Below are 26,874 nucleotides of genomic sequence, written 5' to 3'. Positions count from 1 at the left end.
CTATGAATACGGAAGCATAAATGATCAAATACGCGAAAACGACAGAAAGTAATGAAGAAAGATAGAAAGTAATGAGAGAAGAGGAATTGACCACCAAGATCCATGGCGTGAGCCTTGGTGGCTCTGATACCATGTTAACTACATTGCAACTTTTGAGAATTGAAGGGAAAATCAAGAAGAAAGGATGAACAGAGGGATGAACACAGAGATATTAGAGAGAGTTTTAGGGAGAGAAATAGGATTTTGTGTATTGATTGACAAAATAAAGATTACACACACTGTTTTTATAAAAGAAATCCTAACAACCTTACTAATTATATTACTAACTGTATTACACTTATACCCTTAATAAAAATCATCGCAACTCTGCGGCTGCCATTTATGCCTCGTGAATTTCATTCGCCATGCCACTACGGTTATGTGCATGTTGGAGGTCCAACGATCTACCTTATTCTGACCGCATTCATGTGCCCAACCTGTACATTTTATCTTATTTTTGAGGCAGAAAAGATGCATGTTATTGTATTGGGGTATCAACTCACACCGAAAACAAAACTAGAGAGGGGTCAAACTTGTTGCCACTTGTTTCTTTGGTTGTGATACAACGAAGTCCCACATGTCTGAGATCTGTCATGTGCATGCTTGGCTGCTTTGCTTCGTATGTTTCTTTTCTTACTAAATAATGAGTTATGAAGCTTGTTGATGGAAGGGTTTCTTCCTTTCGTTTGAATAATGCTTGATTGGGTGTGGCTACGTGCAAAAGAAGATAATATTGAAGGAAAACAAGAAGATCACCGTAAATTCAGAGGCGTTTCCTTTATTTATATGGTAATCCTAATTTGAAGTAAGGCTTAATTAGTTTTTTTTTTTTTTTTTTTTTAAACACTTTTTCTCTTTGAGGTTTCTAATAAAGTTTAATCTAATGGATGGATGAGTCATTTTTCTTTAGACACACTGACACATACGAGAACATGTTACAAAGTTCTGAAGCTTTTATGTTTATTCATGCCTCACAAAAATATTAGGTTTTGAAGTCCTAAATTTATGTTGCTGCAATTTATGGCATTGAAACTGGCCTATTCTGTATTGACCAATCAACTGGGTGAAGATGATCTTCAAGCATTACTTCCGATTTCTTTCTGTTTTATGCCTAGCCTGACTTGATAGTAATTATATTGTTATGTGCTCCTTGACCATCAATATTTATATACTTATGCATAGGATTCTACTCTTCACCATCAAGATACACTTGCCCCCACACACAAACACGTCTCAATCTTTATGTCTTTTCATTTTCTCGGAGGATTATATTTTGATGTCCTAATTAACTTCATACTACTGCAATATGTAGCCTTGTAACTTATCCTGCTTGTGTAACCAATCAACTTGGCGAAAGGAATCTCCAAACATTGCTTCAATGTCAGTCTAGCTAAATTTTTTTATGGTTATGTCAACCCTTGTACGTGTGTGTAAATAGGGTTAGGGCCGGAGAGATGACTTACTTTCATAAATGAGACCTGTATAGGTGCATAGATGCATGGTTTATGCCTGGCGTGACTTGATAGTAATTATATTGGTATTTGCTCCTAGTCGATGCTGTCAAGAATTCTTGACAATTAAATAGGAACATTTTCATCTTCGAAGTATTTTTTTCCTTCTAAAATATAAGTACCTTTTTAGGAAGAAATCAAACTCCGGTTTTGTGTTGATCTTGTATTGCATTTTTTTTCTATGTTTTTTCATGTTTGGTCCTATATAATCTTCTTCAACATCTATTTTTTTTTATTTGAAGGAGCTGAAGATGCTTTATTTATCACCAAGTAAAAATGAATACTATATGGTAATGACATGAAATTTTTTGGAATACATCAGAATCATTCTCAACAAGTCCATAAGAAGTGATTGCAATTTTTTTCATCGGGTTGGTGAAGATGGTAGCGACAGATCAAATGTTAGGATTGAAATTTGTCCTTCATGTTTTGACCAATCAGCTGGGTGAAGATGGTGTCCGCCCAGCTAATGTTTTCTTGTCAATCTCAAAGGATGTTATATTATATGGTGTGAAATGTCAAAATTTAACATTTCTCCTCCTCTTCATCAAGTCAAATATTCAAACTAATTATAATTCTTAAACATGCTTAACCATCTGGCATCAATCAGATAATGACCTTAATTAATGAAATGGGTAGGCTGGGTAGGCTCCTTGTTTCGAACTCACACTTCATCTATCCCTTCTTTAAGCCTACGTTTTCTATGCTCAAATATAAGCTTTGACAGAAAATATGCAGCTTGCACTTGCAGTAAATATTATGTGCTGTACCAGTACAACATTTTACGATGTGTCCAACTGCATGAAACTATTTTTCTCATTTTTATATTGTTTCTTCCCCATGCATCCACTTTCAACGATTCTTGTGCATAAAAAAAGAATCTCGAGGAATATTTTGTAGGTCCACTACTGCTCCATATCAGTGGAATCCTTAGGAATTTTAGTGCATGGTAGCTTGAACTATATTTTAATAAAACTAAAGGAAAGATAATCGTAAAATATTGCATAGAGGGATATTCGTCACCACGCACATATATAATTAAATAACGCACTGCAGGCATTGCTCTCCGGTCTCCAGGGAATCTTCAGACCACCTTTGTCCTTCCCTTAGAGCAATCCCACCGTTGGGTATTGCTCGGGGGACAGTGTCCAAAACAATGGCCCGAGGGTCGGTGGGAGGCCTTCAGCGTGAGGTAGCCCGGTGGAAGGGGGAGGTCCGAGCAAAGGGTCCGTGAGGGATTGCCAGCCCTTGAGCCCGAGGTGGGGGTGACGCAAGGCTGACGCCAGGGTGGCGTTAGCGCATTATTTAATTTTTTTTGTGTCAGGCGCGTGCACCCCACCCGCGCGTTGGGGCGCGTCCCGACACCAAAATCAGAAAAAAATAAAAAAATAAAGTGTCAGTTACCGTTGGGAAGCCACGTGGCTTCCCACGGTGCGTTAGATCTTAACGGTCACTTAATGTGGACCGTTAGATCTCAACGGTAAAAAAAAAAAAAAAGTCAGATTTAATATCCACCGTTCGATCTGAGATCAACGGTGGATATTAAAATGCTTTATAAATTAAAAAATAAATGAAAAAATAGTTTTAAAAATCTGAAAAGTTACCGTTGTGACATGTGGCACAATCTGAAGTGTTGGAATTCAAATTTTTTTATATCCAACGGCAGAGATTAATTAATTGAATAAAAATTTAAAAAAAATTGTAAAAAATTCAAAAAAATTAAAAAAAAATATCTGAAAAATCTGAAAAAAATTGTAAAAAAAATTGTTTTTACTTTTCTATAAATACCTTCTCATTATCATCTACCTTACACAACAATTTCATATTTTCTCAACTACTTTCAATCACATTCATTTCTTTGTCTCAAAGTTTGAATCCATTTTTTTTCAACAAAATGACCACTGGTGCAGGTACGAATTGGTCGCTTATTGAAGATGTTGCGTTGTGTACTAGCTGGGTTGAAGTTACTCATAGTTTGCTTACGGGTAATGAGATGCAGTTGCGAGAAATGTGGAGTCTTATTCATACCAATTTTCTTGAGAAAATTGGTGGGAAAAGAACCAAATAATCGATGTCCAATCGTTGGAAATTACTTAGCCAATCGTTTAGTACGTGGAGAGACGCTTTGGCACAAGTTAGTAGTAATATTCGAAGTGGGGAAAATTACTCGGATCAGGTAACAATATATTATTTATTTGATACCCAAATTTACATTATAATTATTTGTTTGTATTATTTATTTGTTACGTACAAAATTTATTATTAATTGTTATTTATTTGTTACATTATAATTATGTTGTTTGTATTATTTATTTATTTGTTTGTATGTATTATTTATTTACTAAACTTGGAACTCTAGCCCCATGTTATGATTAACATGACATATATATATATATATATATTTGCTAGTTACTTATTTTCATTATAATTATTTATTAGTTACTTATTTTCATTATTTACTAAACTTGAAGCCTTCTTACTTATTTTCATTATATTTGTTACTTATATATATATGTATATATTTGCTAGTTACTTATTTTCATTATAATTATTTATTTGTTACTTATTTTCATTATTTACTAAACTTGAAGCCTTCTTACTTATTTTCATTATATTTGTTACTTATATATATATATATGTATATATTTGCTAGCTACTTATTTTCATTATAATTATTTATTTGTTACTTATTTTCATTATTTACTAAACTTGAAGCCTTCTTACTTATTTTCATTATATTTGTTACTTATATATATATGTATATATTTGCTAGTTACTTATTTTCATTATTTACTAAACTTGAAGTCTTCTTACTTATTTTCATTATATTTGTTACTTATATATATATATATATATGTATATATTTGCTAGTTACTTATTTTCATTATAATTATTTATTTGTTACTTATTTTCATTATTTACTAAACTTGAAGCCTTCTTACTTATTTTCATTATATTTGTTACTTATATATATATATATGTATATATTTGCTAGTTACTTATTTTCATTATAATTATTTATTTGTTACTTATTTTTATTGTGTAGGAACTTCAAGCACAAGCTTGGTATGCTGCCAAAACCAAAAGCAAAAATAAATCATTCAACCGGTGGGAATGTTGGAATATTGTCAAAGATTGTCCTAAATTTAGAGTTGTGCCAGTCGGTCTAAAAGTGCACATGAACAGCACCCCTCTACACTCTACACCCGATCATGTTCATGAAGATGATGCAGAAGAAGTGCCCGAAACGCCCCTCCCTGAACAAGCGTCGGGTTCGACCCGTTTTCCAATTAGGCCTCAAGGTAAGAAGGCTTCAAAGAGAAAAGGGAGTGCTTCCAAGAACGATTATGCAAAGTTCATGGAAGAACTTACTCGCTAAGGTGAATTGACTTTGGCGAGGGACCTGGCGAAAGATGAGGCTGATAAGGTTAGAGAGGCATTAAAACAAGCAGTTGTTGAGAGAGAATTTTATGCTAATGAGAGAGAAAGAGAGCTACTTAGGCAAGAAAGGGAACATGTTAGAGAAGAAAGACGGGCTCAACAAGATCGTGAGATTATGAACATGTCTTTAGAAGGGAAGTCTCCAAATTCTAAATTTTTTTGGAAGTCAGAGAAAGCGGACGTTATGCGAAGGAGGCGTGCAAGAGAAGCAATAGCAAGCCAAGGTGGTTCTAGCACCGCAAGAGAAGATCATCCTAGCACCACAAATTGGTTAAGTGATGATGAATAGAGTACTTTTTGTAATCGGAGCCCATAATTTTCCAATCACTTTGGGTTGTAATTTATTATTTATTGTTTGTATTATTTATGTTGTTTCCAATTTCTTGAATATTTATTCAAATTAATTTGGTAAGTTATTTATTAAAAGTCCATTGTTCTAATTAAAAGTCCTTGTATAAAATAATTAAAAGTCCATTGTTCTAATTAAAAGTCCATCGTTCTAATTAAAAGTCCTTTACATAAATATAAACATAAAAAAATTACATATACTAAGAACATAAACATACTAAGAATTACATATACTAAGAATTACATAAACATAAACATAAAAAAATTACATAAACATACCAAATAATAAAACACACCAAATAAAATAACAAAAACATACCAAATTCAAAAAAAACACACTAAATGAACTTAATTATCTTCAGCTTGTTTCAATGCCCACTGGTGCTCTATCAAGTCAATTTGTCGGGCATTGCGCATGTCTGGCATTTGAAATGCAGTATATCGTTGAATGAGCCTTTCATTGTAACGTCCATCCCTTTGTAATGGCTCATGTTACACGGGCTCATCGGTGGCGTCATGAGCACAATATATACGTGTTCTTGAATTGTTCATCGGGTCTGGCTCATATTCATCAACAGCTTCATAATCGTACTCATCTTCCACGATCATGTTGTGAAGAATGATGCACGTCATCATGATGGAGCGAAGCGACTCTACATCAAACAATCTGGCAGCACCCCTGACGATCGCCCAGCAAGCTTGGAGGATACCGAAACAACGCTCCACATCCTTCCTGCACCCCTCTTGACAGCTTGCAAAGTGTTTTTCTTTTGCACTCCGTGGACGTGGCACTGTTTTGACAAATGTTGACCAGCGTGGGTAGATGTCGTCTGCTAGGTAGTATGGCCCGTCGTACATACGTCCATTGACCTCATACGTAACTTTTGGTGCCTTTCCTTGCAGGACATCGTTGAACACTGGGGATTGGGTAAGGACGTTGATGTCATTTTGAGCTCCCGGGACCCTGAAAAAGGCATGCTAAATCCATGTATCAAAAGATGCCACCGCCTCCAGAATGATACTTTTTCCTCCTTTTCTGTCCCCGTAAGCGCCTTGCCATGCACTTGGACAGTTTTTCCACGTCCAGTGCATACAATCAATGCTTCCAATCATCCCAGGAAAGCCACGCATCTCCGCCTTCTTCAACAACCGCTCCAAGTCCATGTGTGTAGGTTTGCGGAGGTACTCAGCGGTGTAGATAGATTCGATTGCTCCGCAAAACCTCATCAGGGACTCAAGAATGGTTGATTTCCCCATCCTCGTTATCTCATCCACTTGGTCTGCAGATGCTCCATATGCAAGTATCCGCAAGGCAGCAGTAATTTTTTGCTCAGACAGTAGACCCATAGCACCAAAAGCATCTTTTTTTTGCACAAAATAAGAATCATGGTTGCAAACAGCAATCATGATTTTGTTGAACAAATGTCGTTCCATTCTAAAACGACGTCTAAAGTACGTATCAGGGAATGCACTATTAGGAACAAAATAATCATCCAAGAGTTCCATACCTCGTCATTGCCTGCTTCTATCAAGGTTTTCGAAACGGCTGGGCCTGCAGATCTGAGCCGCAGCTTGGATGACTCGACGGGAATGTGAGGCTCTGCCCCTTCTTACTTCGTCATTTCTCATTTGACGCTCCTCATCTTCTTCCCTCTTATTTCTTACCCCCTGGTGATTGAAGATTGCTTCAGATTCGTTAAACAATTCTTCCTCTTCCTGATTGTATTCCCACATTATCCTTGAAGAAGAAGAAGAAGACATTGAAAGAAAGAAACAGAAACTATGAATAATGATACAAATTTTTGTCAATAAGGAAGCAGAAACTATGAATAATGATAGAGATCTTGAGAATTTTGGTGTAAGATTTGTGAGGATGGATGGTGGATTATATAGAGGATTCAGAAAGGATTAGGTTCTGCATAATGCCACGTGGCATGCCGTCATTCGTTACAAATCTGATGGAAATCTATCCTCAAAGATTGTGAACAGATTATGACACGTGGCATGCCGTCATTTGTTAAAAATCTGATGGAAATCTATCCTCAAAGATTTTGAACCGATTATGACACGTGGCGCGACGTGATTGGTTAATAATCTTATCAGAAATCCATCACCAATAATGGTATTATTTTGTATTATTTAATAATACTTCGGATAATGACACGTGGCGCAACGAGAACGATTAAAAATCTTATCCGATATTACAATTAAAATTATTTTGTATTATTTTATAATAAAAAAAATTACTAATATTTTATTGCCTATTGCCAGGGCTATTGAAGTGTAACGGTGGAGATGCAAATTCTATTGCCAGGGCTACTTACTGTTCATTAAGGGCAGTTACTGTTCATTAGGTGGATTGAATAGTGTATTGCCAGGGGGGAGGGCTCCAACGCTGGAGTTGCTCTTACAGGTGAAACTGGGAAAAAAAGCCAAACGTAAATAAAAGGAGTTCTTTGTTGTTTGGAGATGATAAGGAGAAACCGATTTGTTGAAATTTTTAGATCGACGGGTTCAGTGGTTCCATTTTAACAATATCGATACGATTTTCAATTTTACCGCATGTTCAATTCATCAGGTGTGAGGTTTTACCAGGGATGATCATATTGAAACCCATTATTTTCTTTTTGCACCCACCGATATGGGATTCTATAACTCCTCCTCACGTATAACCCCATTTAGTGGTTCACACATGAGAATCCACACATTGGTAATTGAAACTCAAAGGTCGGCTCTATGTTAAAAGTCCAGACTTGTTTTCAATAGAACTCAGAGGCCAGCTCTGTGTTAAGAGTCCCAGCTTGTTTCCTTCCTGGTGACAAGCTCGTTGGCGTGGATGGGCCCAAACCTTGGCTCTGATACCTTGTTGGAATTTTTAGATCGACGGGTCCGGGGGCCCTACTCTAACAACACCGATAATGTTCCCAACTTTACCACCTGCCCAATCTGTCAAGTGTGGGATTTTACTACAAACGACATCGATATTAGTTAGAGTGGGGTGATCATATTTAAATCCATTATTTTGCTTTTTGCATCCACTGATGTAGGATTCCAACACGATTGAAAAAGATAAGAGTGGGAAGGACAGAACTGTAATATAAGAAGAAGAAATGAATTTTGAAGCTACCAGTTTTGTATTTGAAAAGTTAGAGTGGGGTGATCATATTTAAATCCATTATTTTCTTTTTGCATCCACTAATGTAGGATTCCAACACGATTGAAAAAGATAAGAAAATAAGTGGGAAGGAGAGAACTGTAATATAAGAAGAAGAAAAATTTTGAAGCTACAAGTTTTGTATTTGAAAGTGAGTACGTTGCCATTTGCCCGTAGTCCAAATTTTGGCCTCCTTTTTTCGTCAACATTGAAAGAGAGGCCTAGCTTGTCTCAAGATTTGAGTAATACATACAATACATGTGATCATCAAGACAAGAACTTGCTTGGCTGGTTAAACTACTTGACAGATTATGACAACTTTAGTCTTACGTGATTTGTTTGAATTGCAAATTAAGCGAAGAAGTCACTCACGTAACTTCAACTTGTCCACTTTTGTGAAAAGAACATATATATCTACCTATTATATATGTCAATATAGGCTGGTTAACAATTTACTGCTAATAATAGTGTTATTGCTTTAAATTTACTACTTGCACATATGCGTAGACGCATAGTTTCATCACGAAATATCTTGATATTTTTTATGGTGAAACTATTACAAGTAATAATATATTTTATTAAGTTTCCAATGGGTTATATTCTTTAAGCATATATTTTAATTTTATTAATGGAGTCGTGACAATCCAAAAAAATTTTACGATGCGGGATTCCATTCTTTATGTCTATAATTCTATTTTCAAGGCAAACATGTGAATCATCTTCAAGGTAGCCTGTTATAATATAGTATAAATAAGCATGATTCTGTGGCTTATTGCGTTACTAATTTTCTTCAAGAAAATATGCCCATAGACAAGTGTGTCGGCCTTAAGCTTTTGTCTTCATCATAGGACGGTAACACCCGAACATTCTCAAACCAATCAGTTTGATGAGCAATCTTTTTTATTTATTTTGTGTTATTTTTTATTAGTTGACATGTGTTAGTCTACGACGATAAAGTTTAGAAGGGTTAATAAAATTAACCCATATCAATCAATGATGAGGTCATTAAAAAACTACACATAAAATTGGTGCAAAAGATTTGAACTATTATTAGCTTACTGATTTTTCTCTTCTTAAATTTGAAAAAGAAAAATGTTAGAGACTATCTTTTTAAATTATTTTTGTAAATCACATGATGTGACGGTTAATGATTGCAACATCATGTGTCTACAAAATATAATCTAAAAAGATGATCTCTTTCTTTAAAAAATTTGGACAATTTAGTTCTAAATTCTCATATTGAAAAAAAAATATATATGGATATGTTTGTTATAATATTAGAGCATATTGTGCTATGTGACAATGCAGCCACTCAACTTTTCCATATCTTTCATCACCTATCATTCATGTTTTTCTTTTTAGTTATTCACCTTCCACTAATTTGTTTTCAAGCTTTTAACTTGTTTGTTCATTATATTCTTTTTGAAAGGGATGCGATTTTTTTCAATCCCTATGACACAATATCAAATTTCTTATTATTTGCACTGAAGGTCGAATCCCTTCTCAATCCTTTTTATAATTAGATTAATTTAGCTAAACTATAGCTTGTATAAAAAAATATTCTTATATAAAAATATTAATAATAGCTCTATAATAGTTTGAATTCTCCCTCTGAGTTATAGAAACTCTTCCTTTTCAGTTAACATACGCGGATCATTCGGGTGTGAAATATTTAATCTTTAATGTGAAATAAGTTAGAAACGAGAATAGAATTTATAAATTATATATATATGATATATATTTTTCTGGTAATAAACATGCTATAAGCCGCTAACATTAACAGTAGTGTCATTTTCTGCCAGATTCGACGTCATTTATAAAAGAATCCTTGTGGGATAAACCACAACATATATACCATTTTAAAATCTTGTTTTGAATTAAAATAATTAATATACAGTCTCATTTCTTGCGTGGATGCTCTCCACATATTAAAATCAAGATTCTGCCAAGTCATACGGGACTCACATATATAGTGGGGTTCAGAAGAGGATCCTCTTCCGATTCATTTTGTGAGGATTCTAGAAATTCCCACATCTTAATCATTCATCTTACATCATACGGTTAGTTTTCGTCAGATACTATTTATGTTTAATTTTAAATAAAAAAATTCAAATGATTTCTTACTGCACGATACATGATTAATGACTAAAATATGAGGATCCCTAAGATGTGAGAATCCTAGGATCCCCGTAAAGTAAATCCATATGGGATCCAATTACGTGGTGTCCACATCAACCCACCCGTCATCATCGTCGCATTATCACACAACATATTGATAAATGAAGAAGTTCAACTTTTATATGGGATTAGAACATGCTGTTTATGCATAAATCTAATGAATACACTCCACGCTACCTTATTTGTGTTGTCTATATGTTAGGTTTGAAAATTCGTCAGTATAAATCTAAAAAAAAAAACGCCAATGCGCATGCTTATAAAATTAGTCTAATTTTCATATTAATTTTATAGTAGAATCAAAATATCTTTTATCATTTGCGTGGCACCCTGCCTCTCTCTGGTTTTGGTTCAGGTGGCAGCCATGGCAACTGTTACACATGTCGACAAGAGAACCTATTCAGCCATTAATCCCACCTCCATTTTCACCTCCTGCAGTTTCCATGATTCAGTGGTTTTGGTCAGCTATTTGATGCTTCTGCTTTCTTCAACCATCACTCCATCTTTTGGGGTTTCTGGTAATTATCAATGGCACTAATTGACATGTTTATCTTAAAATCTAATTCGTATTTGTCTTTTATCATTAATAATATTCGTACGAATAGGTGTTGGAGAAGAGAGGGGTTCGTATCCGGAAATTCTGAGGGATGAGGCTGTGGCTAGACTTCATCAGCTTGGACGGGTATGATATTTCCAGACTTCATGTTCCTTTTCTTTTTCTTTTATTTATGCTAATTTAATATCTCCATCTTTTATTTTTTTTGGAATATAAAAGAAGGAGATATTAAACTAGTTCGATATATACTAATTAATTTATCTAGAACCCATGAATTTTCTATTTTTCATGGGTTCGATTATTGTCTATTTGAAATATATAATCTTAAGTAGGGTTCTTGCAATTGTTACAACTACTGTAACAGTAACAGTAATCCTTAGCAGTTGATCCATGTATGGTTCTTGCATTGGTTTGGTGTTTCTTTTTGGTTTCTCATTACTCAATTTTGCAAATCCATGTATGTTATGGTGGTGAAACTGATCATGTTTTAATTTTGATTTTGTTGCCTTGACCCTTGAACATCAGGTGAGTGATGGTGATGGATATCTTGAGAGGACATTCATGAGCCCGGCTGCTCTGAGGGCAGGAAATCTTATCCGGGAATGGATGGAAGACGCGGGTTTGAGAACGTCAGCTTCTATCCATCTATGCATCCAACATGTGTTTCAGGAATTCTTGTCTCATGTTTTTCTTGATTTTCAGATGGGTTGATTGCTTGGGGAATGTACACGGTCGAGTTGAGGGAAGGAATGCTAGTGCTGAAGCTCTGTTAATGGGTTCTCATTTGGTAATATTTTCTTCCCTCAGTTTCCTAATTATTTGAACTTAAACTTGGGAGTGTTGTTTTTGGATCCTGATATTTAACAATTCGGGTTATAACAGGATACCGTTGTTGATGGTGGGAAATTTGATGGAGCATTAGGCATCGTTTCTGTGTTATCTGCATTGAAGGTTTTGAAGGTCAATGGAAAGTTGGGAGAACTAAGCAGGCCAGTTGAGGTCAGTGAACAGTTAGAATTTTATGGGAAAGATATATATCCGCGCTTTATTGAAACCTTTTTTTAGAAGTTTTCTGTGGCAATATTCTGCTATGTGTTTATCTTTCTTGAATAAAGGTTTTTGTGAAAACATACCAATTTTTCATTTGGAGATATCTCAAAGTGGAATTAAACTTCATCATTAACTCTCTATTTTCCAATTTGTGGCCTTTTCATTCAAGTTGTATATTTCATCGGAGTGAAATTAAGGGAAATTTAACCTGTTCAGTTTTCCAGTTAGTCCCTTCATGTTTTACAGTATGTAGGAGCAGAAATTTCTTGCAAAACTGTATGCGGAGTTGCTTTGTGGTGGCTACACCAGAAATATAACTATTTGTTTCATGCTATCCATGCTTCACAACATTGCAGGTAATAGCATTTAGTGATGAAGAGGGAGTAAGGTATCAGTCTACATTCTTAGGCAGTGCTGCTGTAGCAGGAATTTTGCCAGTTTCAGCACTCAAAATATCTGATAAAAGGTTTCCTTGGATGATTCCCATTATATATCTGTTTGAAACACTATTTACCATCAATGTACTTAATATGTAATAAATCCTTGTTCAGTGATGTAACAATTGAAGATGCTCTTAAGAAGAACTCCATAGAAATTACAGAGGAGCACTTGTTGCAGCTTAAATATGACCCAAAGTCGGTCTGGGGTTACGTTGAGGTACAGTGACCTATGCTGGTTGCATTGTATTAGTATCATCGCCTTGTAAGTTATTCTAGCATTTGACCCTCAATGTTCATGTTGCAGATTCATATTGAACAAGGACCTGTACTAGAATGGGTTGGCTTTCCTCTAGCTGTGGTTAAAGGCATAGCTGGACAGACACGAATAAAGGTATACGATTATGGAATATTTCCGTTTGCATAGTTGCATCATATCTAAATTGTGGTCCCTTTTTTTCATGAAAAGAAGATAATTCTTATATAGTCAGTAATCAGTATTCTATTTTGTGGCTGGATATTATTTCCGGAATTCATGGGAAATTCAAAATCGAGATAAACATAATATATGAAAAATTGGATGAGTATCATGAACTACATATATGTGTATAGCTCACAAAGGGTACAATCTTGTAAAGTTTTATGACAGAACTCAGTCAATAAGAGATTTGCACGGAAGCTCTTTACAAGTAATATAGACATTATTTGATCATCGACGTCTTGTTGCAATTTTAGCCGAGCAGTTTGATATGCATAAATGTTGTAGGTTACGATGAGAGGTTCCCAGGGGCATGCTGGAACAGTTCCAATGTCTATGCGTCATGACCCTATGGCTGCTGCTGCTGAAGCGATTTATTCATTAGAAAGCTTATGTAAAAGCCCTCAAGATTTTTTGTCTTTTGATGGTCATTGCAAAAGTTTCTCGATGGAATCACTTTCAGCTTCACTTGTTTGTACTGTTGGAGAGATATCAACTTGGCCGAGTGCAAGCAACGTCATTCCAGGCCAGGCAAGAAGTTCACCTCACGACACTGTCAAATTTGATAACCAGCCCAAAGGTGGTTAGTTATCATTCACTTCTTAACATCTGTAATGAAAATGAAACTCTTGGTTTCAGGTAACATTCACCGTAGATTTACGTACGATAGATGACATGGGACGTGAAGCTGTTGTGTATGAGTTTTCTAACCAAGTGTATCAAATTTGTGATAGACGCTCTGTTTCCTGTACAATTGATCGTAAGGTAAGGGACTTTCCTGTCCTAGTTAACTCTTTTGCAGGAAGCTTAACCGTTAACATTATATGGTTTGTATTTTTCAGCATGATGCAGGTGCAGTCATTTGTGATTCCGAGTTGAGTTCAAAGCTGAAATCTGCAGCATATATCGGGCTCAAGAGAATGACAGGTGCAGCCATTGAGGATGAAATTCCCGTGTTAATGAGCGGAGCAGGACACGATGCAATGGCTCTATCTCATTTAACCAAGGTTTGTTTTCATTTTCCAGAGAATTATGAATCATGAACCATGTTATTGTTTGTTTTATTTTCTTGTGTACAATTCTGACCTGAGAAATTGTGAACAGGTGGGAATGCTTTTCGTGCGCTGTCGAGGAGGCGTAAGTCACTCCCCTGAAGAGCATGTATTGGACGACGATGTTTGGGCATCTGGTTTGGCAATTTTGGCTTTCATAGAGACTCAACTGTAAACTGCAGGATCTATTGACATGGTTATTGCAGAACATCTAAATAATCTTAGTACGCATAAGAAATTTGTCAATTGTACAGTTTCAGGTGGCTGTTTTGTGTATAGTTTTTGCTCGCTCTTATGAGGTATCATATTCTCTGCAATGTGAATAATAGTCCTTTTTTCGTTTCGTGTACTCAAGAGTGTTGTGTTATTTCTGACACTCGTATTATTTCCGACTTGGAGGTTAAGATTGACCAACCCTCAAAACCAATGCTTTAGTCCGATAGGGTTATAAATTGGTGTTATGTGCAATTTTATTACTTTGGCTTTTATAGCGGTTGCAACTTTAAAGAGAACTTGTATGGCTCAGGTTCAATGCTACACCAGCGTTCAATGTTAATGACATGAGAAAATGTGAAAAAAAAAACAACCATCCTTGTGTTGTTTACACAAAACGGTACGTAGCTGTATATATGCCATGCAAGTTCATCTTGGCTGCGAGAGCTTTGATGAATTGTTGATGTAAATGAGTAATTGTTTGAAATGTTTAAAAAAGTTGAAGTCAATTTGGAACGATACTAAAATGTTGGGAAGTTTTAGGTACTTAATCCAAATAATAAATACTAATTTTTTAATACGAATTGTCTGGACTATTAGTTTAGGGGTAGAGATATACACTTAAACAGTTACTGATTTAAAGAAATTGAGTTACCTATTACCAATGGGAGCCTTACTACACTGGTACATATATGTGTCGATCATCCAAATCTAGAGATTTAGTAGTTTGCTTTCTTAATTATGATGGTGAACTTGTATTTTTCTTTTTTTTTTTTTTTTTTTTTTTTTTTTTTTTTTTTTGGGGTTGGTTTCTTTTGTCAACACCTTAGATCTGTTCATACTTTACACCAAAGAATAGGAGTCCGGTCTGTCGTATATAACAACTCAAGAGATAGTGAGACTGATGAATTATAAACCGACATGGAAAAGATGAGGTAAAACATCTACTGCATTATCGGTTTTAAGAATTATTCTTCACTCCTTTTCATACCATTTATTTGTGTGTGTTTGGTTGTTACATAATTTTCTTGTTATTTGTTTCGTCTCTCAGTTGAGCTCTCTTTGGAACAAACGTCGGATAATTGGCCAAGCACGAAGATATATGGTAATTCTTCTTAGGGATGTGTTAATCATAGTACCCTTGTTGTTTATGTACGTAATTTAATTTTCATTAAGTTTAATGATTTTTAGTTGTGGTGTGAATGTGTGCGTTGGCGTGTATTTTCTAATTGTGATTGCCGCATTTGGGATTTGGATCTCATCCGGATCCAAGTTGTGGGGATCCTAGGAATCCTCACATCTTACCCGTTCATCGTACATTGTGCGGTTAGAAATCATTTGACTTTTTTATTTAAAATTAAATACAAATAGTATCTAACGAAAACTGTTCGCACGATATACGATAAAAGGTTAGAACGTGGGAATTCCTAGGATTTCCATAAAATAAATCCGGAGAAGATCCGATTCCCCGGATTTGTAGAGCATATCAGTGAAATGGCTGCAAGGGGTGGCGACCGCCAAGGCTAATTCTTCTGACATCGTTCTTGCATTTAGTATAATTGAAAATTTACAAATTCAGATATCTACTTGAAATTTTAATTATTTAGGAATCTATGGGCTAGTAGAAGTGGTATAATAAGGTATTTGTATTTTTTGGACATCGTTCACGTAACTGATATTGTCAGTAATTCATACACGTTGTGAAGGAAGTATAACTTTGTAGCGGTCTAACACTTTAATCATTGTAACAGATAAATCCTCATCCTTTATGCCTCTTCGCATCCTTAGTCAATCACTAATAACTGTGTCCCAAATTACAGATTGAGTGTGAGGAATATCATATAATCCATAACTTTCCAACAAAATTTCTTGTATTTCCTACCGTGGTTTTGGAAACAAATGGCTTATTATAGCACTTTTGCTTGCCCATGTATTCCTGAAAATTTTCCATTATTTGAATTTGTAAATTTTCAGTTGCACGAACCATGTCGAATAGGGTTTTTATTCAAGAATCTGAATATTGAGAAAGCAAGTGCAGAAATGAGAATTTCCTTCCAAAGCAAAGAAAGTGAGAGGTTGAAAAAAAAGAGGGAGTTTTAACGAAAAATCATATTTTTACATTAAAAAATCAAACTTGGTACTATTCATTTTACCTTTTATTTTATCCTTATCGTTAAAACTCAAAATTTTCAAATATTTTTTTATTAGTTTTCTTAAAAAAAAAAAAAAAAAAAAAAACCCTTTTGACAGGCCTGCACACCATCAACATTGGATAAGAAACCCCTTTGACAAAGCATAGATATTTGCTGGGTGGCCAATAGAAAGCCCCATCACCACTCTATATGGAACGCATTCTTGACACCTTCCTTGTGAAGGCTTTGCTGCCTACCAAACTAAGGCAGGGTCGCCTAGAGGGGGAGTAGGATTATCTCCCATCCTATTTCTATCATCTTTTCTTTCTTTTGGTTTTTCATATTTTATTTTTTATCTTTATAATAAAATTAATATAAGATGTTGATGTTGTTTAACCGTAGCTGTTCAAACAAAAACAAAAAGAAAGGGAGAGAGATTAAGAGAAGAGAAAATCCTCTCGGGGCGACTCCCCTCTTATATATGTGTGTCCATCATCCGTATCTAAAGATTTAGTAGTTTTCTTTCTTTTCTTTTCTCTTTTTTTTTTTTTTTTTCCCTCTTGTGTGTATTTAACTTTTGAAGTTTACAAAAGTTAGGATCACTTGCATTCCACCGTTTGCTCATGTCCAAGAAAGGAAGTATCACTTTAATATAGTGGCGTTCTTGCATGTTCAAATATTTAAAAGTATCAATGGACAACGATGGTATATTTCATACAATAACAAAACATGAGCAGAGTTGTAGAAATTCTAAACACAATTAATGGAAGTGGAAATCAGCATTGTTTGAGAGCGTATACTATGGCCGAAATATCACTTACTATAACGATGGGCGAAGAGAATTTGAGTATGCGAAAATTTTATTTGCATAGAATCGATTAGGTTGTTTTTGTAAGTATAGTTCTATTTTTTTGAGGTTATTTATAAAATCATTTGCAAAGAGTGTTAACGTTTGTTTATTGTGAAAGATGCAAAGAGGTTAACATTAACACTCTTTGCAAATGGTTTCTTTGATATTATTATAATAATCCCAAAAAATGGAAAACTACACTTACAGAAAACAACGTAATTGATTATGTGCACAAATAAATTTCTCGTAAACTCAAATTCTCCCCAGTAAGTGATCTTTTGGCCATAGTATATGCTCAAACAATGCCCATTTCCACTTTCATTGGTTGTGTTCAGAATTTCTGTAACTCTATGTTGCAGTTATTGTATGCAACAAACCATCATTTTCCATCGATACCCTTGAGAAATTTGAAAATGCAGGAGTGCCGTTCTAAGAAAGTAATACCTTCCTTTCCTGGACATGAGCAAAGGGTGTAACGCAAGGTTTGGCAGATAGTTTTTTGTTCATAAGCATGAAAAACCTTGCCAGTAATTCATACCATGTTGCGATGAAAGTACAACTTTGTAGCCGTCCAACCCTTTAATCGTTGTAACAAATAAATTCCCATCCTTTAAGCCTCTTTGCATCAAGACTCACCCCGACGCTGTCGCCTTTCCTCGCTGGACAAGACGAGCAAAAAAATTCGAAACTTAATGGACAAGGAACTCTACTCCTTGGCCTACAAGTAAATTCAATAATACTTAAAACTAATTTCCAACAAAAAAACACTGAAGATTTTAATTAAAAAATGAGAAGCGCTCGCGCGTGCTCGTCTATCATTATGAAAGTGATTTCAACAAAGGGTAAGCTAGGAAGTCGCATCACATGGTTTTCAAATTGAAGAGATTGTTTTAATGTGTGCGAAACACGGGTCAGTACACCATATGTTATTATATAGGTGGAAGGAAGTTTTTTTTTAAGTGTCCCTCCACTTATATAATGACATATGTGCCCATGTTCTAAGCACATTAAAAAATCTCTTACAAATTTAGTCTAAAGAATTAATCTACCTAGCATTTCTCTTCACTAAAATATATATGCTTGTAATTCATATCCTAAACAACATGAGAAAATAATGTTCCGTAAGTGACATGAAATCACTTTTCATGCATGCATATCGGAAGTCCATGATTTTTTTTTTGCATAGTAGTATCATACACTACATTACAATAACAGCTAGGCATCGATTACTACCAACATTTCATTTTATTTTTCCCATCTCCTTCTCCAACGAGCCGCTTTGAGTGCAATTGCTAGGGCTGCCTTATCTTTGATGTTGTCGAAGAATCTAAAATAGGCATATCTCCATGACTTCTTTATTATTAAAGTGCCACAAACTCCCCAGAAGCCTACGACAAAGCCGAGTATCACACTGACATACAACCAAAGCCTTTCTTCTTTATCTGTGTTGTCTTCTACAGGCAAAGGTTGTCTTGTAGGCGTCTCATCCCCGGGGCAAGCAGTTGAAAGAGGAGCGCCGCACAATGCTGGATTTCCCTCGTAAATGGATTTGTCAACCAGCGTTTGGAGCTGGTTGCCTGTAGGAATTCTTCCTGTCAAGTTGTTGTAGGACAAGTTCAAGTGAGACAAGAAGGTAAGAGAAGAAAGGCTTTGAGGAATCTGTCCCGAAAGGTGGTTGAGCGAGAGATCAAGAGTTTCCAGCAAACGCAAGTTTCCAATCTTCGAGGGAATCTTTCCACTTAATTGGTTCATCGACAAGTTCAAGGTGCCCAATTCAATGAGACTGCATACTTCTTCAGGGATTTCGCCTTGTAAATTATTTGACGAAAGATCAACGCTCTTCACATATTGCATTTGGCTGCGTCCATAGTCGAGTTCTCTCCCTTTTGATGTGACTGTTGTTTGCGCATCGTATATATATCGATAGAGGTACCATTCACTGGAATCATTAGTGCCTAGAGAAGCAGAATCCACTAGAGAAGTCATGTTATTCAAACACTTTGGAATGCTACCTGAAATGTTGTTGTGATCAAGGTCGAGGATGTGAAGGTAGATGAGGCTGCAGAATTGTTGGGGAATCTGTCCGCTCAAACGGTTGGATCCCAATTGTAACAGTTGCAATGTTGATACATTTGATCCAATCCATATAGGCAGGTTTCCGGTGAATTTGTTGCCTCCCAGATCAAGTCTCCTCAAAGTAGAACAATTGTTCAAGGAAAAAGGAATTTCGCCGGTGAACTTGTTGTTGTTCATCTTTAAAACTTGAAGAGACCTTGGGATACCCACTGAAGTCGGAATATTACCAGAGAGATTGTTGTATGCAACATCGACAACAGTTATTATGCTCCACAAACTCCATTCATGAGGGAATTCTCCATATAACCGATTTCTTCTTAGCGACAGGACCATCAGTTTGTGGATTTTGCATACAGAGGGTGGAATAATACCTGTCAAATGATTCTCCGAAAGACACAATTGTCGCAAATTGGGCATCAATTCGTCAATGTTTGAGGGAATTTTCCCGGATAACAAATTGCTTTCAAGATCAATGACGGTCGCATTAGTTGACCAAAGTGGTAGTAGACCATCAAACTGGTTATGACCCAAATTTATAGATTGTAACTCTGGAAACTGCAGTTGGAATGGAAGCCTTCCCTTGAATTGGTTGTAAGATAAATCCAGAGATTTAACTTGTGAAGATATCTTCATGAACCACTCCTCTGGTATGGAATCTGAGAATCCGGCTCTACTAATGGTGACATCAATGAGCTCAGTTTGAGACTGAAGCCAAACAGAAAAGGCAGGGCCTACTCGACAGTTGTTAATCAGAATTGTGTGGAGTTTGAAAGGAGGAATCCACTCAGAAGACACGTTGAAAATGAGGGACATGGGTTCCTCGCTGTATATCGAAACATATTTTAATCTGGTGAGATTTAACATATGGGATTCTGTTAGCATGCCTGCCCATGAATTTGCACTCAGATAAAGATCAACTAGCTCGGAGAGTTGTCCCAAACTTTCTGGAATGGACCCGTTCATATGATTATAAGACAGGTCCAATTTTTTCAACAACGACAATTTTCCAATAGATTTAGGAATTGAGCCCCAAAAGTAGTTGTTCCCAAGGTTAAGATATCGCAGATTTTTTAATATTCCTAAGGAGGCCGGCAATTGGCTCGTGAACAAATTAAAAGACAAATCCAGTGACTCTAATGTATTATTCGGACAATCTGAGAAACTCCTCAAAAACTCTTCTATCCCCCCATCAAGTATGTTCCCAAAAAGATTTAAGATCTTTAGCTTGCACATATTTCCAATGCCTTTGGGAATGAGACCTTTAAATCCCATGTTAGATAAATCAAGATATTCTAGAGATTTGAGGCCTGCAAGTTCACTTGGAAAAGGACCACTGAAGGAATTCGAGCTTAGATCAAGTTTTGTGAGGCTAGTAAGATTAAAAAGCCAGTTGGGAAATGAAGAATTATTTATATGGTTCCATGACAAATCAAGGACCAGAAGTGACGTGAAGTTGATCCTTTGCAGTGAGAGTGGAAGGCTTTCAATTACAATATGACATGAAGATAAGTGCAACTCTATTAAGGATGGAAGCATGTTAACAGCATGCATCCAACTTACTTTTGAGCCACCAAGGTCGATGCCTCCGAGGTTAAGGTATTTCAGGGAAGAGAGATGAGAAAGCCAATTCAAGTTTCTGGAAGGTATTTCCAATAAGGAGACATCAGAACGAAGGTCAAGATAGTTCAAGTATGACAAGTTACCAAGGGAAGAAGGAATCTCCCCCCCCCCCAAACGACGCAGATGAGATATTGAGATACCTCAAACTTTCAAGCCGTCCAAAGAACTCAGGAATTTGAATACCTTGAAAATTGTTGGAGCTTAGATCTAGGTAATTTAAATGTTTCAAGGTAAGCAAAGAAGGATTTATCTTACCACCTAAGCACGAACGTTCATAAGCAAGCTCGTCCCAGTTTTCATCATCACCAGTGGGATTTGGCTCATGCTTATTCCGGAGGTCCAGCTTCGCAACATGACCTGTGCGGTAGTTGCATGAAATCCCTTCCCATTGACAACAATCATTGCCCACCCAAGAAGAAAGCCTGCCAGAGGGATCGGTGAGATCTTGCTTGATGTTGAGAAGCGCACGTCTCTCTTCATCCATGCACAACTTCACAGTAGTGCCCGGAAGTCCATCACCCAAGCAGACTTTAGCAGTGTCTAGATATAAGGACGCCAACAACAAGAGGAGCAAATAGTGAGAATTATTGAGGTGATAGGTAGGGTTGAATAACTTAGCATACAGGGCATCCATCATACAAATTTAATGTTCTCTCAATTTTCTGCAGATGGCTAGTGAGCACAATAAGGGAACTCATATATAAGGTGTTTTTGCTGAAATTTCCAAGTGTGAACAGCCCAGTATACAAGTCTTCGAGTCCCGTCGGACTCAGGTAGGTGCCCATATTCCAAGTCCTCAACTCATTTTCCAAGTTTTCGAGTCCCGTCGGACTCAGCTAGGTCCCCATATTCCTAGTCTTCTGATGAGAATGTGTCTCGCGTTGATAGGACAAGGGATCTTGCATAAGCTTATAAGAGGTTGGGCTACTCTTCATAATACCAATTGATTTTATGGTGGAACCTCAACTTTCTTCATGGTATCAGAGCAGGTTGTCTCATGTGTAAAGCCAAACGGCCACATGCGCTCCACGTCGCCTCATTGTGTTGTCCACGTGTTAGGCTTGAAAATTCGTCACACGTGAGGGGTGCGAGAATGAGTCCCATATTGATGGGACAAGAGACCTTGCATAGACTTATAAGAGGTTGGGCTACTCCTTATAGTGTCTTGTCAATTGATTTTACGATGGAACCTCAACTTCCATTTTACAAGTTTATGAGTTCCCTCACACTCAGGTAGGTGCCCACGCGCTTTTAAATCATTTTCATGACTTTAGTATCCAAAGCAATTATGGTAGGATTTACTCATTGTACCACAAACGTGTTACAGTAGTGTATAATTGTACTACAAACATGTTTACTTTAGGTTTGGTAAGAAATTTTTATACAGCTTTGCAGAGGTAACTTATTTGGTATTTTCGAATGGCCTTGTCATGGTTTTGTTCCTGATACAATCGATAGTGGGGGAGGCTAGGAAGATTCAAAGTCAAGACCTCAGGTGCATGGGTAAATGCTCTTTATCAACTGCGCTATAATCCCCTTGCAGCTGCTACATACGGTCTTCGCATTCTGTCGAACATGTCCAAGACATTCAAATAAATATGGAACAAATTAAGGTACAAAATCGTGAAATTTTCACATTGCCAGTCAAAAGGTTGGTAACTTGGTATCTTCCAAAATTGGTTACAGGGTGTGTAATTTGGAACTTCCCTAGCTCTACCGCGTTTTTCAAGTTTGCAAGTCCATCATCCAATGAGATAGTAAAGTTGATCTTTCTTCTTGACTAGGGTGTCCACAGCAATAATGGTAGGCTCTATTCATTGGACTTGTTTAGCGCGTTATACAGTTTCACACACAGTTGCCCTTGCTTTGTATAATTTCTGTCTGTACCCTACTTTCTTGTTGTTGCATGAAATCCCTTTCCATTGACAGCAATCATGTTCCACCGAAGAAGGAAGCCTGATTCCGATGGGTGGTCGCGTTGATGCATTTTCTCGACTGTGGGTGCCAAAGCTATAAATGCTTGGTCGAATCAGTTATTTTCAAAGCTAAGACTAGTTTGTCACTGTATTTGATAACTACTTTTACATGCCAAAGCTATATAATGCGTTGATGCATTTTCTCGACTGTGTTTGCATTTACTTTCTTTGATCTCCTATCTTGAAAATTAACATGCTCCAGTACTTTGTATTCATAATTAATTAAGGATTATTAAATCAAAAAATAATTGTGTTACTGCACCTCCTTATAGTTATAAAATTAATTTAATTCTAACATTATTAGTTTATTACTATAGAGGTTTTAATTGCAACTACTTCTCAAGAAGCCAAACAACACTGACATTGAAAGCAATGTATGGAGTTCCTCTTCCCCCAGTTGATTGGTTCAAGCACAACATAAACTTAGGACTTCAGGAGCTATCTTCTGAGCAAATGAACAAACTTAAAGAATCATATAGTTTGTGAATGTATCCCGATACTGAAGTGCAGAGTACAAATATGCATCAGCAGGGTCGTCTTAAAAAAACATAAGTTCAACTTTTCATAATTAATAATATTTTTATACAACAATATATTTACATTAAGGGATGAGGGAATAAATTAGTTGCGAACTTGTTATTCTCGAAATTCGAAACTAAGACCTTACTTATAACCACTAGACCGTAGTACTAAGTGCTCTGTCAGACCCAATCCTAAAACTAATAAAAAGAAAGAGGAATTAGAGTACATTTCCTTGAGAACGTAAAGGATGGGCAAGGAAAGTTTCCGTGTAGACTTCAAAAGAAAAAGGAGGCATTCGCCAGCGTAGGGGGGCCCACCGAGCGAAAAAAAATTATAAAAGAAGCAAGGTCCACAAAAGTTTGGGAAGTAGTACACCGGTTCACCTTAGCTGTGCTTGTTTGGTAACGAGCTCTTTGATGGCCTTTCTTTATCCGAAAACGCTAAAAAGGGAAGCGGCCTATTGACTTGCATGACCCTTGCAGGTTTTACCCTATCTACACCCCCTGTCAAATAAAGTAGAGGGAGAGAACAGGAAGAGAGAAAGAAAAAGGATTTCTACTGCTTTGTTTTCGCTCCACTCGTGACCGGCACCCCTTGCTTGTGAGAGGACCAATGAGACAGAACACTGTTGTATGTTCTAACAATTACTATTAATATATTATTAATTATGTCACTTATAGTATTACGGTTTAGTGATATTACTCTTCACATGATATTCAAATAATTCCTACCTACTGTAACAAGGTGCAACCAAGTTTTGCTTTGTAGAAAATTAACAAATGCATATAGTAGGAGTAAATAACAATATAATTACTCTAAATCGGGCCTGACTTAAAACTACCAAGCAGATACGCGGAATTGGTCATGGACTTGTTAGACTGCTTGGTATCGCAATTAAAGGAGCGGGTGGCAAAGTGTTCGCCCTCCCTTTTCCCCAGTTTTGTTGGTTACATCTTTCACCACTTTGGTTTTGGGTTGTAAGGGCTCAAATTTTAGGACAGGAATCATTAGGCAACTATACACTGCGGATAAGTAGAATGGGAGATGAGCCAGATCAACAATCTGTATAGAGAAACCATAGCTTCAAAAAATAATAAATTTATGTTTGTTAGTAATGTTTTTGTAAAATAAATTTTAAGATGATAGCGGTGGCAGTGCCAATAGCAGGGTATCCGGCAGACCAATCCTGCATAGTCACAGAGTTAAACCAATAGCAGCAAAAACCTAAGAAGCCTCGCCGGCAGGTTGACTCACGCTCCACTCTTCACCAACAGTTTGCTATCTGGTCAATCAAATCCCATTCCTTACAATAGCGGCAGCTGAAATTCACAATTTTTTGATATGCGTTTCTTCACGATTCAGCAAGAAGTCGTAAAAAAAAAAAAAAAAAAACCTGAACTGGGTATTGAGAAAGCAACTGCAGACAAGAGATTTTCCCGTGAAAGTGATGCGCTTGTTCTAAAGAGAGCAAACTGTTGACGGTGATCACGATGGATGCTTGCTGCTTATTATGTAAATTAAGAGTGCGATGTCAATAAGCTTTTGGTGCTTGCTTATTAGTCAAGGCTCACGCTTCTTCTTGGAGTATGTTTTATGTCTCTTATGGCCAAATGGGGAGAATCATAATTACAATTCGACTTATAAAGGACTCATTTGATTGACATTTTGTCTTCAAAATTTACTTTGTGTTCGGGATTGAAAGAAAGTATGTGAGAGAAAAGAGCAGTGAAGAAGTGTGGAGGATGGTGGTGGGAGGGATGAGGAGAAATGAAAGAGAATGCATGAAACAAAAATTTAAAGTTGTTACAATTTTTTGTACTAACTTTTCATCTTACGTATCATTTCTTCTAAATATCTTCCACATCTCTCTCCCACTAGGTTCACGAATTCTAAAATTCACTTATTGAACTATCTGACTGTGCAACCAGACACAAAAAAGAGAGTCCTCTATATTCCTCTTCCCACTTTCTTACCCATGGTCCCACCCGATTGAGAGAGAGGCAGCGTGTATGAGTTAGTCGTACAAAAGATTTTCTCGACCATGCTTCTTTCTTACATCCTTCTTCATTTTTCATTTACCTCTAATAAAAAAATTAAAACTAAACATGAAATTATTATCAACATAGCTCTAAGCTCTAAAGTTGTATAGCTATGCTGACATGATCTAAATTACTCCAAGTGCCAAGTTCTTATCGGCATGAATAGGGTAGAAGTTCAACTAGAGGTTCAAAGACAAAAGCATGCAAACAAATGTTTTTTTCACTTTTGGGGTCACTAAATTGTATTATTTGCCAGCATTTGGGATTTCAAAGTGCACCAAGAATCAGTTCTAAGATTTCAAGCAAATGACATAGCATCGTATTATTAGAGAATTTCTAAGAGAAAACTCTAAATTTTTGTTAAACTAGCAAGTGATTAGTGTCAAAAAACTATTTTAGTAACTTAGTTTAAATTTTCATCTCTAACAATACTCTCTATTTTAACAAACTTTGAAGTTTGAATACTTCATTATTAACAATTCAAATCTGATCCACTTATTTTCTAAAGCTTCTCTCTCTTCCCTTTATCCTTGGTTCAGAGACCCACTGTTGAATTTTATAAATTTTTTAACATTTATCATACGAACAGTGATTCTGTAAGATTTAAGGAGCAATTGTTCACTTCGCTATTATATATAGTTCTTTATAGATTCTCTTGGAAATGAGTTTTTTAGATTTGCTCTTTCAACTAGAGTTTTAATAGTTTTATTGTTTCTCTTAGAAATGCTCTAGAGCTCTGCTTGAGTAAGCCCCAACAAAAAATCTTTATTGGGGTACAACCAAAATGGGGAATCTCCTTTTGTTTATGAGCTTATTTTTAACACATTACTTGAAAGTATTTCTAAATCTTTTAGATTGATAGTGGTAGACTGAAACTGGTCCAAAAATTAAAATTCCAGTTGCTAAACATATTCCCTTCAGGAATAGTATTGTGTAGTCTATAGGACCACCAACCAAACAATATTGGAATTATGTTCTGAACCATTCAAATTATTGCTTTCTATAAATATATTTTTTGTTGGAAATTACTTCTTTGATTTTAGGCCGAAAAGGGAGATGCTGGGAAGGAGGAGGGAGAACATGGAACCACAGACATCGAATGGCAACAGGATTTCGTCAGTTTTTCATCCTCATCAGTCTTCTGCATATGGGATGGACAGGGAAGATTTTTTCTCTTTTCGGAAAGATATGTGGCCATGTGAACA

At 36.2% G+C, this 26,874-nt stretch overlaps 1 protein-coding gene and 1 pseudogene across 1 annotated transcript; one reads left to right on the top strand and one right to left on the bottom strand.

The window, feature by feature from the left end:
• Window positions 1-10,957: 10,957 nt before the first annotated feature.
• LOC137728028 (allantoate deiminase 2) lies at window positions 10,958-14,635 on the top strand. The gene is made up of 12 exons (XM_068466903.1): window positions 10,958-11,186; window positions 11,274-11,350; window positions 11,750-11,853; window positions 11,927-12,011; window positions 12,107-12,223; window positions 12,631-12,740; window positions 12,826-12,931; window positions 13,019-13,105; window positions 13,478-13,720; window positions 13,829-13,954; window positions 14,032-14,196; window positions 14,294-14,635. Exons 1-12 carry the CDS (start codon window positions 11,033-11,035, stop codon window positions 14,414-14,416), a joined length of 1,497 nt encoding a protein of 498 aa, XP_068323004.1. The 5' UTR covers window positions 10,958-11,032; the 3' UTR covers window positions 14,417-14,635.
• A 3,913-nt stretch (window positions 14,636-18,548) lies between these two features.
• Window positions 18,549-21,822, bottom strand: LOC137728922 (receptor-like protein EIX2; annotated as a pseudogene).
• Between the last annotated feature and the right edge of the window lie 5,052 nt (window positions 21,823-26,874).

Source organism: Pyrus communis, chromosome 3 (genome assembly GCF_963583255.1).
Source record: "Pyrus communis chromosome 3, drPyrComm1.1, whole genome shotgun sequence".
NCBI lineage: Eukaryota > Viridiplantae > Streptophyta > Magnoliopsida > Rosales > Rosaceae > Pyrus > Pyrus communis.
The sequence above is the reverse complement of the archived record's forward strand: the minus strand, read 5'-3'. Positions and strand labels throughout refer to the sequence as shown.